This window comes from Ambystoma mexicanum, chromosome 5q (genome assembly GCF_040938575.1).
Source record: "Ambystoma mexicanum isolate Mex_15411 chromosome 5q, UKY_AmexF1_1, whole genome shotgun sequence".
NCBI classification, from domain to species: Eukaryota; Metazoa; Chordata; class Amphibia; order Caudata; family Ambystomatidae; genus Ambystoma; species Ambystoma mexicanum.
This window is the reverse complement of record NC_090933.1, coordinates 109540199-109556601: the sequence shown is the minus strand read 5'-3', so window position 1 is coordinate 109556601 and position 16403 is coordinate 109540199. Positions and strand designations below refer to the sequence as shown.

The 16403-nt window shown below is 47.0% G+C and overlaps 1 protein-coding gene across 1 annotated transcript in view; it reads right to left on the bottom strand.

The window, feature by feature from the left end:
* The window catches only part of LOC138497270 (uncharacterized), a 385925-nt gene that overhangs the window by 298490 nt on the left and 71032 nt on the right, over nt 1–16403 (bottom strand). Inside the window, exon 4 of the mRNA XM_069620617.1 lies at nt 8570–8594. Within this exon, the coding sequence (XP_069476718.1) occupies nt 8570–8594 (25 nt within the window). The remainder of the gene's footprint in view (nt 1–8569; nt 8595–16403) is intronic.

Sequence of the window (16403 nt, the reverse complement as noted above, 5' to 3'; positions counted from 1 at the left end):
TTTCTTGAATAAACAATTATAAATGTATTTATCAGTCAGTTATAAAGCCTTCTTTAGAAGGGAGCAATATACTAGTCCCACAAACACCCTTCAATACTGTACACCGAGTTTCTGGATCAGACAAGGCCCTTTTGGGATGGCCCACACACCCCCTACACCCGGAGGCGACTTCAGTAACAAGGGTGCTGGGTACATTAATACCTTAATGTTACCATACAGAATACTCAATAGTTTAAGGCAAAGTTTATTAGAACACAAGAGGGTACACATTCTTAAACAGGCAAATAATTGCAGATAGCATGAGAAGAGTGATTCAATTCAAGAGGCTAAGCCAAAGTCAATAGGCAAAAGTCTTTGTATAGGATGCAGCACTTTAAGTAAATGGAAAAGTCTTTGCACAAGTTCAAAGGAGTATTTGATAAAAAAGAAGAATCAAATGTAGGGCCACAAGCTGATTAGACTTGCGAGTTGCAGCAGTTACAAGCACTTCCACAGCAAGAGGTAAGTTCTTAGACTTGTTTTACAGTACCTTGGTAAAGAAGAAAAGATACAGCTGATGACTTCTGTTCCTGTGCAGCTCTGCAGATCTCTTCCTGGAGGGATGACTTTGGGGGACTCCTGCACTGCACCGTTACTGGCAACCAGCAAACTTTAATTTCAGTGGCTGTTTCGCGTTTCAGCTCCTTGCGGTACAGCAAACAGCAATAAACTCGGTTCCTGGTTGTCAAGGTGGACTTCCTCACATCTGAAGTCCCGCACAACTGAAGAGGGGGTTGGGGAGGTGTGAGTCGGGCTTGGTCAGTCCTATTTCGTGAGAGTTTGATCTTCCAAAAGCTTTAGGCCATCTTACAAGCAATGCACACAATCTGGTGTCCCTCTCCCTGGCTCTACGGTTTCCTCCAGCACTGAGGAAATGCAACCAGCTCCGAGATGGGTGTCGAAGTAGCTTACTCAGGAGTTGATTGGTCCACCAACTCAGGGAGAAGTCGTCCTTGCAGGGCTTTTGTCGATGTGAACTTGGCTATTCGGACCTGCAGCAGGGCTTCACCGGGAAAACCAACAGTCCAGGAGTTGCAGCAGTTGTCCTCTTCAAGCTCTTCTTCGGTTCCTTCATACAGTGGTCGACTGCCTTCCAAGCCAAAAGACTCGCCTTTTATCAGTTCTCTCCCATTCATTCCAGCCTAGGTGTCACTCACCCAGCAGGGTGGCTGTCCTTGCTGGACAGCCAGCCAGCCAGCCAGCCAGCCAGCCAATCATCAAAGAGTGCATTTGGGTCTCCTAGGAGACTAAAAACAGGGATCGGGCACCTCCCTCACTTCCTGCCCACCACAGACACTGGAGCCAGGAGGTGGGTTTCACTCCTGAAGCCCGCCAAAGGCGAATGAACAAAGACCAAACCTGGTTTGGTACGCATAGAAACTTTCTAGAAGGGCCTTCCAACAAAAAGACCGACACCATTTTAGCAAAGATGGCTGGATGCCATTTTGAAAAAGATGTCTCCCGCGGTTACTTTACCGGAGCCATAGACTGTCGCTGTAAATGCAAACCTAGGTAGGTCAAAACGAAACCACTACCACCAGCCAGTCAATTGAGGAAAGGGCAACAAAAAATGTTACATGAGCTTTTAGACAGGGAATACCAAGTAACCCCTCCAGCACTATCGTAAGATAGGATTGTACTTGCTAGACCCAGCACAACCTAAGTAAAAACAATTTCACTTTACTGCTCTATCCCACAGCAGGTGTTTAAACCTTGTGAAATCTGGAAGACTTCCCCGTGCCACTGCACTTGAGGTGCTGCGTGACAATGGTAAAAGATTATGCCTATGGAGTTGGTTAGACTCAATCCCCAAAAAGAAACTGTAGAAAATCACATTTAAAATGCATGAGAGAGTGGGGAAAAAGGGTCACTCTCGCCAGGTTAAAGAAAACAAGTCCTCAAAATCCAGCAAAGTTGCTGGGGGTCTAAGGTGGAGTGAATGAACACATTTGAGAATTCTCCCCAACAATACTTTGATGATATTCTGTTAATTTGCGAAGGCTCAAGAACCTTTTCAAGTATTTTTGGATCAGAAAATACCTTTGGTATCAAGTTCACTGGGAATTAGAGTTCTTCTGAAATCGATTTTTGAGATGTACACATCTTTATTGTGGGAAACACTATTCAGACGAGAACTTACTGTAAACCTACAGAGGTTAATTCTGTACTTTCTGTTCCGAGTAGTCATCAACAAACTACCATTAATAACATACCTGGTGGTGAATTCCATAGAGCAAGAAGGAACTGCTGATTTTACTAGGGAATGCGATATCCTCACCCAATGCTTCCTACACAGAGATGACCAATTATAAAGCGTCCGCTAAATTTGCAGACAGCAATCAAAGTGATCTCTTGGTGAATAAGAGGTTTTCTAGGGAACCACCCCAAATTTCTATAATTACATGCTTGTCTAAGGATGCGTAAACTCTGTACAAATTGGTTCAGAGACTTTGGCATAGCCTTAGATTGGACAAAGACCTTATACCATTCCTATCTGACAAACCCAAATTCACCAAAGCACTCACAATTAAACACTAAGTGAGTACATCATTTCTTGAACCTAATGACACCAGTTCAAACAATTGGCTCAAAACCACCAATGGTTTTTTCAAATGGGGAAACTGCAATTAATGCCAGTAGGCTTATGACAATTGTCAATCTGACATGAATGCTTTTGGTACAGTAGTTAAAAGCAAATATTTCATCAACTGCAGGTCATGTTTTGTGGTGTATGCAATTATCTGTGTGTGGAAAGTTGTATAGTAGGCCAAGGTGAGTGTACCCCCAGAGCCATGCCCCAGATTCCTCCCAACAATCTGAACACTGGAAAAGTGTTTAAATGGCGTTTATTTCCGCACACTCGGCGCTCCGGTACCCTCCCCCCCCACCCCCTTCCTTCCTCAGCCCAATCCGACCTCCCGAACCCTCCCTCTGCGCCCTGATTGGCCACTTCCCCAAACCCTCCCAGGGCAGCCCTCTACCCGTTGCAGCCCCGTGGCTAAGGGCGGCTCCTACATTGGCGGGCCCAAGATGTGCCTGCAGGTGTCCGCAGGGGACGCCAAGGAAGCCAGCAGCTAACAGACACCAACAAAAACTGAGTGTGGCATGGGTGGGGAGTAGGGCAATTACTCTACTCCAGAAAACCACTGCCACTCTTACCTCCCAATAACAGAGTGCCATAATATTAGCATGTCCACACTTCGATAGAATTGTAAATAAATATTAGCATGCCAACACTTAGAATTGTGACTGTGATAGAATTAGTCTTTGAATGTTAGCATGCCCGCACAGATGGTTGTAAATATTAGCATCCCCACACTTAGATAGAATTGTAAATAAATACTAGCATGTCCACACTTAGATAGAATTGTGAAAATTAGCCTGCGCTGCATCTAGATGGGATTGTGAGGGTCGGCAAGTGCCACACTTAGACAAAACTGTGAATGTTAGCATGCTAAAGGTCAGGTGACCCACTAACCAATATAACCTCAAACTCTGCATACATCTCACTCAAAAACTCACACAACCATCTCTCGCACCACAAGTCGCACGCACTTCACAACACTGCAACAACACATAAACCGAACAGCACCACACGCGGACTGACACCGATCCAATACCTGCACCAAAGCTCAGCACCTGGTGTATACCGAGTTGAAGCTGCCAACCGAACACCAATTCTGTCACTATCCTACTGCCTCTTCACCTTACTAACCCCATCCCACCTTATCGTTTACAGATCCGCCAGAGCGCCTGGGGACCAATTCCGTTGGTGACGGTGCGCGGTACAAATACCTTTAACATATAACATATATTCAGCAATTGAGAACAAGAATTAGAGTACACTTTGCGAGTCTCAGGGTGCCAGAGGCCAAATCACTGTTGCTTTTACACTGGCAACTTGAACACCAGTTAAATAACAAATCAGACCTTATACTCATTGGTCTCATGAAAGCTAAAAAGGGGCAAAAGGTATGGCAATATTCAACTAAAATCGTTATGGGGTGGGGGGTGACTACCAGTGTTACACATTACACCTATAATCTCACTGTCGCGGCTAACTTGCATCAGATTCATAGTTTTAATTCCCAACCAATATACACCATATTTCTCGTCACTTTAAACCAGTTTGTCCAACTGCGATCATTAACCGTATTGCATATATTTGAAGTTTTCAGGTATGGAAACTTTTTGCTTCGTAATTAAATATTGAAAATGTTCACGTCTTGACACGTGCATCAATCAACTTAGCAAAGTACTTATTTATGAGCGACTACACAAATTTGCGTGAGATGAGCGCGTCCATGCATCAATGTCTAAACTTTTGTAGTCTTCCATTAGGATATGTGCCTCTTTCTTTCCAGCACATTACTTCACTAATGTGCTTCAGTGATGCACACTATTGTTCTTTGCAACAACTTTGGAATTTTCACCTGATTACACGTGCCTCCATTGCAGTATATTACTTCAATGCATTCCTTTACATACACGACCACTCTGGAGGCCATTAATTTGGTCACCGAGCTGCATTGTTTACATATGACATCACGTCTTCAACATGTGACAACACGCTGCAACGGCACTTCTGTGACGCATATGTTTATATGTAGCATTCCGAAATGGCGCTTCTCTTTCTAAACATCACGGTCGAAAGTGTCAGGACGCGGGGATTGGGCCCCTTGATTTGTTGTCCACCGATTCACGGGTAAAGTTTACAATTTTGCCCACCCATTTTTTTTCTCTAAGGCTTATGAATAGAAGAATGAGTGCATGAATAGTCCATCAATATGTAACTGGCAGAGAAACATGCCCAATGTGGAAAATCCATACTTCGGTCTTAACTTCTCTTTGTGAACACTACCTCTTTAATCCATAGAAGAGTGAGCCTATCCTTAGGGCCTTAACATGGCATTAGTTGGCCATCTAATGTGGAAACCTCTCACTTTGCTTTAGGTATATATTTTCTGCTTACCATGGATTCATTGCTGAACCTATTGAAGGGTCACACTTGTCAACCAACAAATTCGTCACACAATTTTGCAGATCTTTTGAATTACTTCCATGAGAGTTAATAATGAACTAGTTCCCATCTACAGGTATGCTTCGTATACCACATTCTTTTACAGTTACATTGTTACTCTATATGATTCCTATTATACATTACTATGATTCTTCTACCTTTGCAGAAATAGGTCATTGTGAAAGATTTAGGGTAAGAGCATCCTCCCATTGATTCACTTGGAGGATTTCACCATTAATTTTGTTGATCAACATTATTACATGGGTGAAATTGTTAAATGTTCACAATCTCAGAATTAGGTTGCTTTAGGGTAATTCCTAAACTCACATTTGACTGGGTGATCCTGGTGGCAAGCATAGTCTGGCACGGTTCCTAATATTTGGGTATTATACCCTTTGTACTGGCCAATTTAACTTTGAATTGCAATAGGATGCATTTAAGATGAATACATAATCTCATTTGCTTTGACAACCTTGTGCAACATTTGCTTGACCTCATCAGCGATCCAAAATGTGGCAGGTTTTGTTTTTGATTACCATTAATGCAAATTTTTCGTCACAATCATTTGAATCTTACAATTTCTGATTTTTATTTTTACTGTTGAAATTGTTGATTTGGCTGTGTTTAAAAATGTACAAATTGGGTAGTTTATATAATTTTTATAACTCTGTATATTAATGACTTGCTATGTGTGATTAACAGCCTTGAAAATGTCCAATATCTAGAATAAACACCTTACTTTTTAAGATACACTTGTTTTGGAATACTTAAATTTGGATGTTGAGCGTTTCTATTGTCTAAATCAACTTGAGCACGATTCACCTTCCCACCCCAACAATCGAGTCATTTTCCAGATCTGGTGGATGTGAGCGATTGCTGCCAGTTTACACTAATATTTTTTACCCTTCTTTGATACTTAATCAAAGAGTGGTCACGAGCGCACAGTACTTGTATATCGAATCCACAATCTTTTATCTCTTCTTTGTTATACCCTCTGGGATGTAACACCCAACTCCGTCCACAAAACTATTATTTATTAGGTTTATATAGCGCTTTACATGAAGCAACAAGAACACATTCAAATAAAATCGAAGCATTATCGTAAAACATGAGACAAACCATAGACAACAATTTGCAGAGGAATCTAAAGAGAAACTGAACAGGGGAAGAGTAAGTGGTAATCAAGGTTGAGGAAGGGGGTGCAGAAGATGAGCTTTCAAGGAAGAACGGAAGGAGAAGCTGATAGAGAGGTAGAGTGTTCCAGTGTAGAGGGGCCAAGAGCTGAAAGGAACGGAAACAAGAACTGGCACAAGTGGAAAGCAGACCAATAAGTAGGAAGATCTGTGGGTGCGAGAGGGAGCATAGAACCAGAGGAGAGAGGAAAGGTAGGGGGGCAAGATCATGAAGAGATTTAAAGACGAGGAAAGAAAGCGAAGAGGAAATGGAATCGTGAAGAGAGAGAAGGCAAAGGGTACTTTGAGAACGTGATCAGGAGTTTTTATGACGAGGAGACGAAGGACTCGACTCTTAGGATTTGCGTTTGGACGGGGCAAAGGATTTCTGAGGCTTACTTCTGCGCTCCCTCAAGGCCTTGGCTGTCATTGACATGCATTCGGAACAGCACTGCCCCTAGGCACCACAGACAGATCCTGTGTGGATCTGCCATGGACATTTTAGCCCCGCAGTCACTGCATTTTTTAAAGCCGTACCTAGGCATAGATGGAGCCGATGAGGCCATCTAAAAGTTTTATGAAGTTTCACTGGAAAATCGCATTCGATGACTATCACGAAAGCGAGCATTGCGTTACCGAAGCTGTGAAGCGCGGAAAAACAGAACTGAGCAACGGCTTATAACTGATGACATCGATATCAGCACAGAGGCTTCCTAGGGGCATCAACACAGCGCCCTCTACTGGGGGAAAAAAATTCCAAAACAGCAAGCTGGATTTTAGGAAAGAAGACATACGTGGAAACACAATCCATTCGAAATTAAATTGTTTTCTTTATTTCTGTACTTCTCTTCCTGTGGAAATTCCCAGAAATGTACATGACTGTCCCCCAGCGGAAAACCTTGGGGTTCATTTGGTGGGGAAGGAGGCTAGGATCCCTAGGAAGGTGGCACTCTGTTAGGTGGGGTTGGTGTCCCAGATTTACACAAATACATGAGGCAGCTCAAAATGTTAGATCTCCTGACACGGATGTTCCCCACCCCCTACCAAAATGGGTGGACATTGAACAATCCAGACTCTCACTCCATTTTCTTCCTTTTGTTCCCCATATAGCAAAACCTGCTCTCCACCTCAAAAGCTACTCAAGTCATGGGAAGGGGCTATGAGACAAATATCCCTAGAGGCATAGGCCCACTCTCCCAATTTTTCATAAACCTGCGTTTTCTCCTGGTATGCAGCCATTTGCTTTTAGAAACTGGAGGGAGGCCTTCAGACATTAGCCCAGCTATGGGGGGGGGGGGGCGGGGGTTCGGAACATCAATCACGCATGTTTGATGACTGTAAAGAGATATTCCAACTCAGAGCCAGCAAGGTTCTCCTATGCTCAGCTACGGCACGGGATCACACATTCAGTGATGAGACAAAAGCCATGCATGCCTTCAGTCCGATTGAGTTAAGCGCCCTGGAGGGCCAGCGGCCTGAAGGGGTCTCCAAATTGTATAAACTCCTGAGAGACGATTTTATAAGGGCACCCATCTTACATGAGTCGCTGGGAGACAGCATTGGGCCACCCACTGAAGAATCAATCTTGGCAAGGCATTTGGGGCAGAAATCACTCCTCCAGATGTGTGACCAACAATTAATGTGCCCTTAAACTCCCATTCTACTGGTACTACTCCCCAATACAGCTACACCATTATCAGACTTCAGTGGCACCTACTTGCTGGTGAAACTGTGGGGCACAAAACTCATTTTCACATGTGGTGGGACTGCCCGCTTATTCACTCCTCCTGGGAAGGTATAAACTAAGTCAAAGTCGTCATTATAGAGCCCATTACCCATATTAAACTCCACATGTGCCCCGAGGTTCTCCAACTGGAGACATATCCTAAATCTGGGGGGGGGAACGTGCAAAACTAATTAGAGCTTTTGCTGGCTGCACGCATCACGATTGCTCGCCGCCAATAGTCCGGAGAAGGGCCTGATCCCTCTTTGGTGGATTAAAGTATGGGACAGCTTGGTGACGGAAAGTGACGGCAGAAAGGAAGGAAAACTACACCAATTTATGAACACGTGGGCTCCCTTGTTTGACTATGATCAGACTTTCCCCAGACATAACATTCAAACCCATTTTGCCAAGACTGTACCTCGAGGTTTCTGACACCACGTAGTTGGGAGGGAGTTACACAAGTTGCTCAGTCCACCCGAAAGTGCACAAGATTTATTACATGTACTGCATAATTTCTGTATTTGCCTTACACAATGCAATTTTTACATGCGTCCAACCTACCAATAAACTGTTTTTAAAAAAAAGAACATCTAAGAAATCGTGCCTACTTACCCCTTGGACCATAAGCTCGCAAAGCCTTTTGTCATTTTCCAGGAGAGAAGAAAAAAGAAAAACATGAATTAGTGGAGATGATTTTTAACACCCCCTGCTGCACCTTATTCAAGTACATATTTCAGACAGTTGTAGGTTTTCAAGACATATGGACAGGTTACACAGAACGTATTAGTCAAGGCTCCGTGCAGTAACAGAATACGTTTTTTGCAGCAAAGAACTACCATACCAAAGAAAAATCTGGCAAGCGTTACCAAAGATCTGGCAACTTGTACTCCATAGTTTCAACTGACCCTTTCTTTTTGCTGTTTTTGAACCTGTTCCGACAGGAAGTAATTCCCCCCACCCCCCCGCCCCCACTACACCCCTTGGGGTAGCTCATTTGTCATGGGGAAACTGATCAGTCAAGTTTCCCCCTTTACACAGTGACTTTTTAAACACTGCACACAGCATCTTACAATGCGGTGCAATGGGACTAATTGATCACTCAGCTCTTTACACAAGAGGTTTTAGTTAGGAGAGGCGATTGGGTTGGGGGTGATTTCAGAAGGATAGATCAGGGGCAACTCGTTTGTCTTAAAATCAAGACAATGCAGCGCAACAGGTTCAAATCTCCATCCTAGAAACCACTCGCAGGTATTAAGCACCTTAATTGTACAACAAGTCCACTCCACACAGGGAAGAGATAATCTACTTAGACAGCAGATAGGTTTTTCCACCATTGGATCCATTAGAATATGTCCAGGAGCCAAGTGCAACCTCTCAAGTGAAGAAATGTAGCAGGCGCCAATGCAGGAGTCTCCAGTTCCAGCAACATTCACTGCACACTGGCGACCATGGGTGTCTCACCAGCTACAAACAAAAGGAGCCTCCAGAACAGGACCAGTCGATGTTGGGACACAAACTTGACAGGATGGAGACTTGTAGGACTAGGTGAATGCCACTGAAGTTAGTTGAAAAATGCAGACCACCACCACTTATGGCACAGTAGCCCAAAACGGAGCTCGTCACTTTCAAAAGTTCCAGATTCGTGAGCAGGCGTGGACTAGTTGGTGCCACCAGGTCGAAGCACCAGCAAGAGTCTATTGGGTAGTCCAGGACGGCTTCACTGGGACAGCAGCAAAAGGCTGCAAGGCCTCTTCAGGATTCGTCCTCGGGTCTTCAGTCTGAACAGCTACACAGGACACTGCCTCCTCCCGATTTGCTGAATGGCTGCAGGACTCATTTTATCCCAAATTCAAGCCTGACGAGACTCAGCCCTCTAATAGAAAGGATCTGCACACCTTGTGCACACCAGCATTAGACCAATCAGGGTCCTGTGTGGGGCAGACTCTTGCATGCACACCAACCATACAAGCATCAGTTTGTGGATTGGGACCCAACAGTGTGTTTACACACACGCGCATGCACTTTCCTGTGCAAATGCATGACCATAAAAGGGAATTCCTGACCCCAACAAGATAAGAAGGCCAAAGAACAAGCAAATAATCTCACGGCACAGCCATCTTGGGCAACAAGCCACTGTTGGTTGCCAAACGCCGAATGCCACAGAAATGGTGCTGCCATCAGCTTGTCTTTAGGCCCGTTTACAAGTACCCAGTTTGCACTGCATTGGAAGATGCTATGCGCAATATGAAAAAGTTACCCAAACCAGTAACATGCCAAAAAAAAAAAAAAAAAAAAAAAAAAAAAAAAAAAAAAAAAAAAGAGTTTCCCAGTACTGAGTCTTTCCCCAGAACAAATGAGCAAAAAAGGACAGTGAAGTGAAAGGCCAGGACAAGTTGTAAAACTAAAAGCAAAAGGTTTTGGGGTGCGGGTCCATAGAATATGGAGGGAATGTTGGCAAAAAAAAAAAAGGGCAGTCAACCGACCACTTCAACTCTCGAATTACCCAGAACTTCACAAAAACCAGGATTCCGCCCACCCCCCACATCTCCTTATCACTGCTATACTAGCAGCTCCCCCTACTCTATACACTGTTCTGTTGATAATGGTCGTCTATAGACAACCATTATCTGACCCTTCTCCTCGAGTCACTTCCTACCAACATCTTTATAGTCATTAGGGTAATGTAACCTTCTCCAGCCTGCCTACTCCGACGGGAATGCTCTTGTCCTTCACGCCACTTCCACCTACGCATCCTCAGGTTCAAGTTCCTCCATCTCTCCTACCTTCATTGTCGCATCAATCCTCGCCATCATCTGCACCTGCTTAGATGACACCAACTTCATCTACCTGGACGCGCCTGCCTATCAGCCCAGAAAAGAAGAGAATCTGAATCTCTGCAGCCAGACTCCTTTTTGACCTCTCGAGAGACCATACCACCCTGGCCCAGAGGCTACTACACTGGCTGTAAATCAGACAAGCAACTTTTAAGGCCATGTGCATATATATCACACACACACACCCACACACACACACACACCACCCTCCACAAGACCCGCTTAGAATTCCTCCAAGACTAGCTTACAGGCAGAACAGTTTTTCTGAAGTCCAACTAAGGTATTAGCAAAACCATACAGAGTATACAAACTCCACTGTTCGTAGAAGGCTGTACCACGCGAGTATTTGTTAGCGTAGACAAAGCAGCCAGGTTCATTTTAGGCGGGGGGAAGAGACGGCTGTAGGAAGGTACAAAGAACTTAGCATATGAAGGGTTCAACAGAAACACTTACAACCAGCCGTAATACAAAAAAATAAAAAGGTGCATTATAAATACAATTAGCCCACATTAAGTCGTGGGACTAAGTACTTCGTCAGAGTGTCACTCCCAGCTGCACCTCCTCAGTATTCTTCCTTTACTCTCCTTCCCCCAGAAGCTCACTGTCTCCAGAGATCTGGTTCTCTCTAGGTTGGACTACTGCAACAGCCTTTCTAAATCTACCTGCCTTCACTCTCCGCCTTCTGCAACTCATCCAGAAAACGACTGCTTGACTTGTCCTTAGCCTCAAGCCCAGGGATCCCATCTCTCCAGGACTGAAATCTCTGCACTTGCTCCAGTGGCTGCAAGGATTAAGTTGAAAACCCTCTACATTGTCCACAAGGCCTTCTGGGGCCTGAGTCCTCAATACCTTCAACTCTTCCTAAATATCTTCCCTCGAGCTCTGCGCTCATCCGCCTCCAACTCCCTCAGGGTCAGTCAATTCTCCAAACAACGAGTTGGCGTTAGATCTTTCATTCGGCTGGGGCCTCCCTCTGGAACAGCCAGTCCTTATTGCATGACTTCTCTCAGAGGCAGAAGAGACCCTAGTGGTCTAGAAGCCAACTGTAGGCAGGGTGACCCATGGTTCACTAGCAGGGAAAGAGTTCCTGAGGAAGTCTCTTCAAACAAGCACGTACTTCACTTTAAAGTTGAAAGGTTCCAGGGACTTCTCTGTATAGACACCGTAGGAGGATTCCAGCAGTGGGCATGGGTGAACTGGATGAGCAATCACAAGAAAGCTCCTAAAGCTGGGGGGCGCTACTGAGCAGCCAACAAGATGGCCGCCTAGCTACAGAGCTCCGCGACCCAGAGACAAACATCGGCGGAATCCGGCCATCTCTACACCGGACGGTTCCCCTCACTACGGGACACATTCTGCTAAAAACAGATACCTGCAGTTCAGCTGCGGCTGAGATACAGCCAACCACGCAGGTCGGCCCGATACTCCCACTGAGCCTACCTCTTGGAGCTTCGGTGGCGATGGAGCTTGGGCTGCCCCATGATACACCGCTGCCAGGCCAGAGAGAAACCTGCTAACGAACCTCCCGACGTGCTGCCGGTGTGGCGCGACCGCCGTGGGACGGAGGACTGCACTCCTATGCGACACCAGCTGGAGCTCCTTCCAATCTGCCGCCGCGGGCCCTGCCGATGAAGGGTGGCAAGGGTGAGTGCCCAGGGGGGAGAGGGGGGGGGGGGGGGGGTGTTGCACCGCCGCCACCTCTGCTGGCCTGCCGGAGCTCCCACGGGCCCCTGCTGCATCTACAGGGCAGCTGCGGCTTGCCCCCCTCCTCAAACCCGGCCTGGCGCGGGGCCGGTCTGCAGCAACCCACTCCCCGGCCCCAGATCTATGAGGGAACGATTGCTGCAGCCTGATCTCCCTGCCCCAGCATCGCTCGCTGCTCTCCCGGGAGGCCGGTCCCAGACTTCAGACCCGCTCATAGACAGCCCGACGCCGGCTGGGGCGGCAGGAAACGCAAGGACCAACCAGTTCCCCAGCTCTCCCTTCCACACGGCGGCTTCCCACATCAGAAGGCCTCTGCCCTCCACAGCGGAGCTGGGACTGCACAATACACCCCGAAGGGTGAAGGCACCCCGCGTCTCTTCGCCCTAGCGGGCCCCCACACTCACCTCATCGATTGCATCTCGCCCAGAGAAGCCCAAATACCACCCAATGCGATACTGGCACCTGTTTCCGCTCAGCCATCTCCACCCATTGCACATGCCGCGGGGCACCTGCTGAGCCCACCATCATACAGCCCCCCTGGCCATCTCTTCTGCACGGCGCTCAGTACCACTGACCATCCTCAACTGGTTGGGCCAAATGCCTGCAATTACCAGGCGTGAATTCCCTGCACGCCAAAACTACTGGCCTGCTACCACCTTCACTACAGGACTCTTTACTACGGTCACCACCAAACCTGCCCAGTTGGGAGCTGCTCCCCATCGTAACAATGTCCAACAGATCGCGAGGAGCCAACAAGGTAGGCGCCATGGATAAGTTCACCAAGGCAGCACCCAGGGCGGACCAGGCGTCCTCCATAGTACACAAAGATGGCGATATCCTGCCGGACCCACCTCAGCCTGACCCAACTATACTGATGGAATCCAGGGCCAAAAACTGCAGCCTTCCATGAAAAACTGGACAATATAAATGCAAATGTAGCCTCCCTGAGAGCTGAACTAGACCAACATGGGGCCAAAATCACAGAGGCAGAGCAAAGGATATGAACCAACGAGGATAATGTTCATACCTTACAGAGCATTCACGGAGCTTGTCCGCGACATGAAACAGGTCAAAGCCAAGTGCGTCGACCTCGACTCGAGGTCGCGAAGAAACATTTGCATAGTGGGGGTTCCCGAATCCGCTCTGAAGGGTCGTATGGAACTCGCGGTCGAAAGACCTCCTCGATAACCATGAGCCATCACCATTCTTCACTGTAGAAAGAGCACATCGCTCACTGGCACCCCGGCCTAAACCAGGAGACTTCCCCAGACCAATAATTGCAAAACTGCTAAGCTACAAAGACAGACCACATACTTCGCTTGGCCAGAGAGAAAGGGAAACTAAGGCTGGACTCTCAAATCACGATTTTTCGGTAGGGGTGCAGATGGATCGACGCCAATTCGGTGGAAAATAGAGTATGCAATGCTCTTCCTGGCTTGCCTAAACTCACCGCAACAAGCTATACTTCTTCACGATCCCCGATGAGGCAGTCACATTCATTGAGGCACAAATCCCACTAGCGGATCCCACAGATGAACCAATGAACGACAACTGAGATCACGCTTGCATGACCCTACTGGAGGCCTCATCAACCGAGTCCCATCTAGAGACTGCCCCCCCCGAGGGGGGGGGGGGGGGGGTAAACCGGTCTCTCCTCCTCCCGCCCCCCCCCCCCCCCACCTCTGTACTATTCTGGGCCTTACAGAGCCCCAATGGCTATATTCAAGAGCATGACTTGGGGAAGAGGGTACATCCCTAAAGGACCCGACCAAAATGGCAAACAATGGGCCTGAACCTCGACTCCTCACCTAACTGTTAGGCACCGAACTATGAGAGTAATTGCTCAGTTCTCAGGAAGAACATACTGGTTTATTTTTGTAACCATAAATTTCATCAGCCGTTCAAAAGATTAATGATGTATCATCATAACATGCGTTAATGTGGGTCAGACGGCAGCGGTAGCCCCCACAGCAGCTGCAATGCCATCTAAGGTGGAGTGTTCCTGTTTGAGCCCCTGTTGGGCTATTAGCCAAGCGTCGCCAAATTAGGAACGGCAAGCAGTTGGTTGCTTTAGGGGTGGTCACAATGCTAGTTTGTTGTGGGCGGGGAAGTTCGGGAATGTTATAAAAAAAATAAAAAAAATCGGCAGGAAAGTAATGACTGGTCTTAAAGTGAGGCGCACCCGCGCCACGGCTGCACATATGTTGGTAAACAGAGGCAGATCCTTTAGTCCCTGGAGTTGGGATGTCCCATAAACCGCCAGCATGGCCATTAAAATGATGACATGGAGTATTTGGGGATTGACGAATTTTACAAAGTCACGCAGGATCACATCATATGCACAAAGACACAATCAAGGTACTCCTGTTGCAGGGGAGACACGCTCTGAAACTCCCATCATCCAACCTTGCACAGTCCTGGGGCCCCAACAGATTCTATACCCAATTCTCCACCCAATCCAGAGGAGTCCTGACCCTCATCCACAAATTGTTAAAATTCACACTCCACACATCCCACATCGACACGGAGGGCAGATACATGATCCTCCACTGCACTCTGGCTAATGAGGAATGCTTGCTCGTGAATGCATACGGTCCCAACACTGACTCCCCTGAATTTATAGACGCTGTGACCGCCATCCTCATGAGATATGGAAGTTCCCATTACATTGGGGGTGAGGGGGGGGAAGACATAAACCTTTCTACAATGTCCTAGATAGGACAACCACGACCCGCAGGGTCATGTCCCGAGCCGCCAAACTACTCCCAACACACATGAACTCCCTGAATTTACACGATGTGTAGAGAACTCTTCATCCCCATGACAGAGACTACACTTTCTACTCCACAGTACACGACAGCTCTTCCGAGAATAGATATGTTTTTACTGCCGGGGAGCCGAGTGGGCAGGGTGTCGGACGTTAAGATACTCGCACGCACTCTGACCACTCCCCCGTGCTGCTGCAGATCCTACTGGGTAACAATCCGACAGCCCGCCCCGCCTGGCGCTTTAAATCTGGTGCTCTGATATTGTCTTTAAAATCAGAGATCCTGTCGGACATAAACACCTTTTTCGAGAATAACACGCAGGACACACCCGAGGGGACCTGCTGAGAGGCATTTATCAGAGGGTTGTGCATCTCAAGGGAGGCCAGGGTTCTCAAAGCTATAAGGCAGGCCCTAAACAGCTCCGAAACGAAGCTCAAAACTCTAGAACAGCAACATGCTTCTGCACCAGCTCCGGCAATCCTAGCAAAAATCAGAACAGAACTAGAACTGTTTGAATCTCACGCCCTGAGCGAGGTGCAGTACTTTGCTCGCCCCGTAGCTGCCCGAAGGTATGGTGAGGGTGACAGACCTGGCAGAACCCTAGCTAAATTAGTACGAGTGGAGGGAGGCAGGTCCCGAATAGATCACATTGTAGACGAACAGGGCTTATGACACTGGTCCGACCAACCCATCACCAACACCTTTGCTAGCTTTTATGCCAGTCTATATGGCCCCCAGCTGGAACACAATGCTCAAGACCTAGACGACCTGCTAGAATGCATCCCTACGACCCTCATCTCCCAGAGCACCAAGAACAACTCAATGCCACATTCAACTTGGATGAGATAGTCCAGGTAATTTCTGACCTTCCGAAAAACAAGGCACCGGGTCCCGATGGGCTCACATCTGAGTTCTACCGGGAACACATAGCCATCCTAGCTCCCGTATTGCACGGGGTCTGGACCGAATCATTTCGGTTAGCCTCCCCTGCCCCCCCCCTCTCAAGGGAAGCCCTAATCAACGTTCTCCCCAAACCAGGGAAGCCTCCAGACAAATGTGGTTCCTATAGGCCCTTTTCGCTTATGAACACGAACATGAACATTTTTGCTAAAATAATTGCGAATAGATTCCTTTTATTTA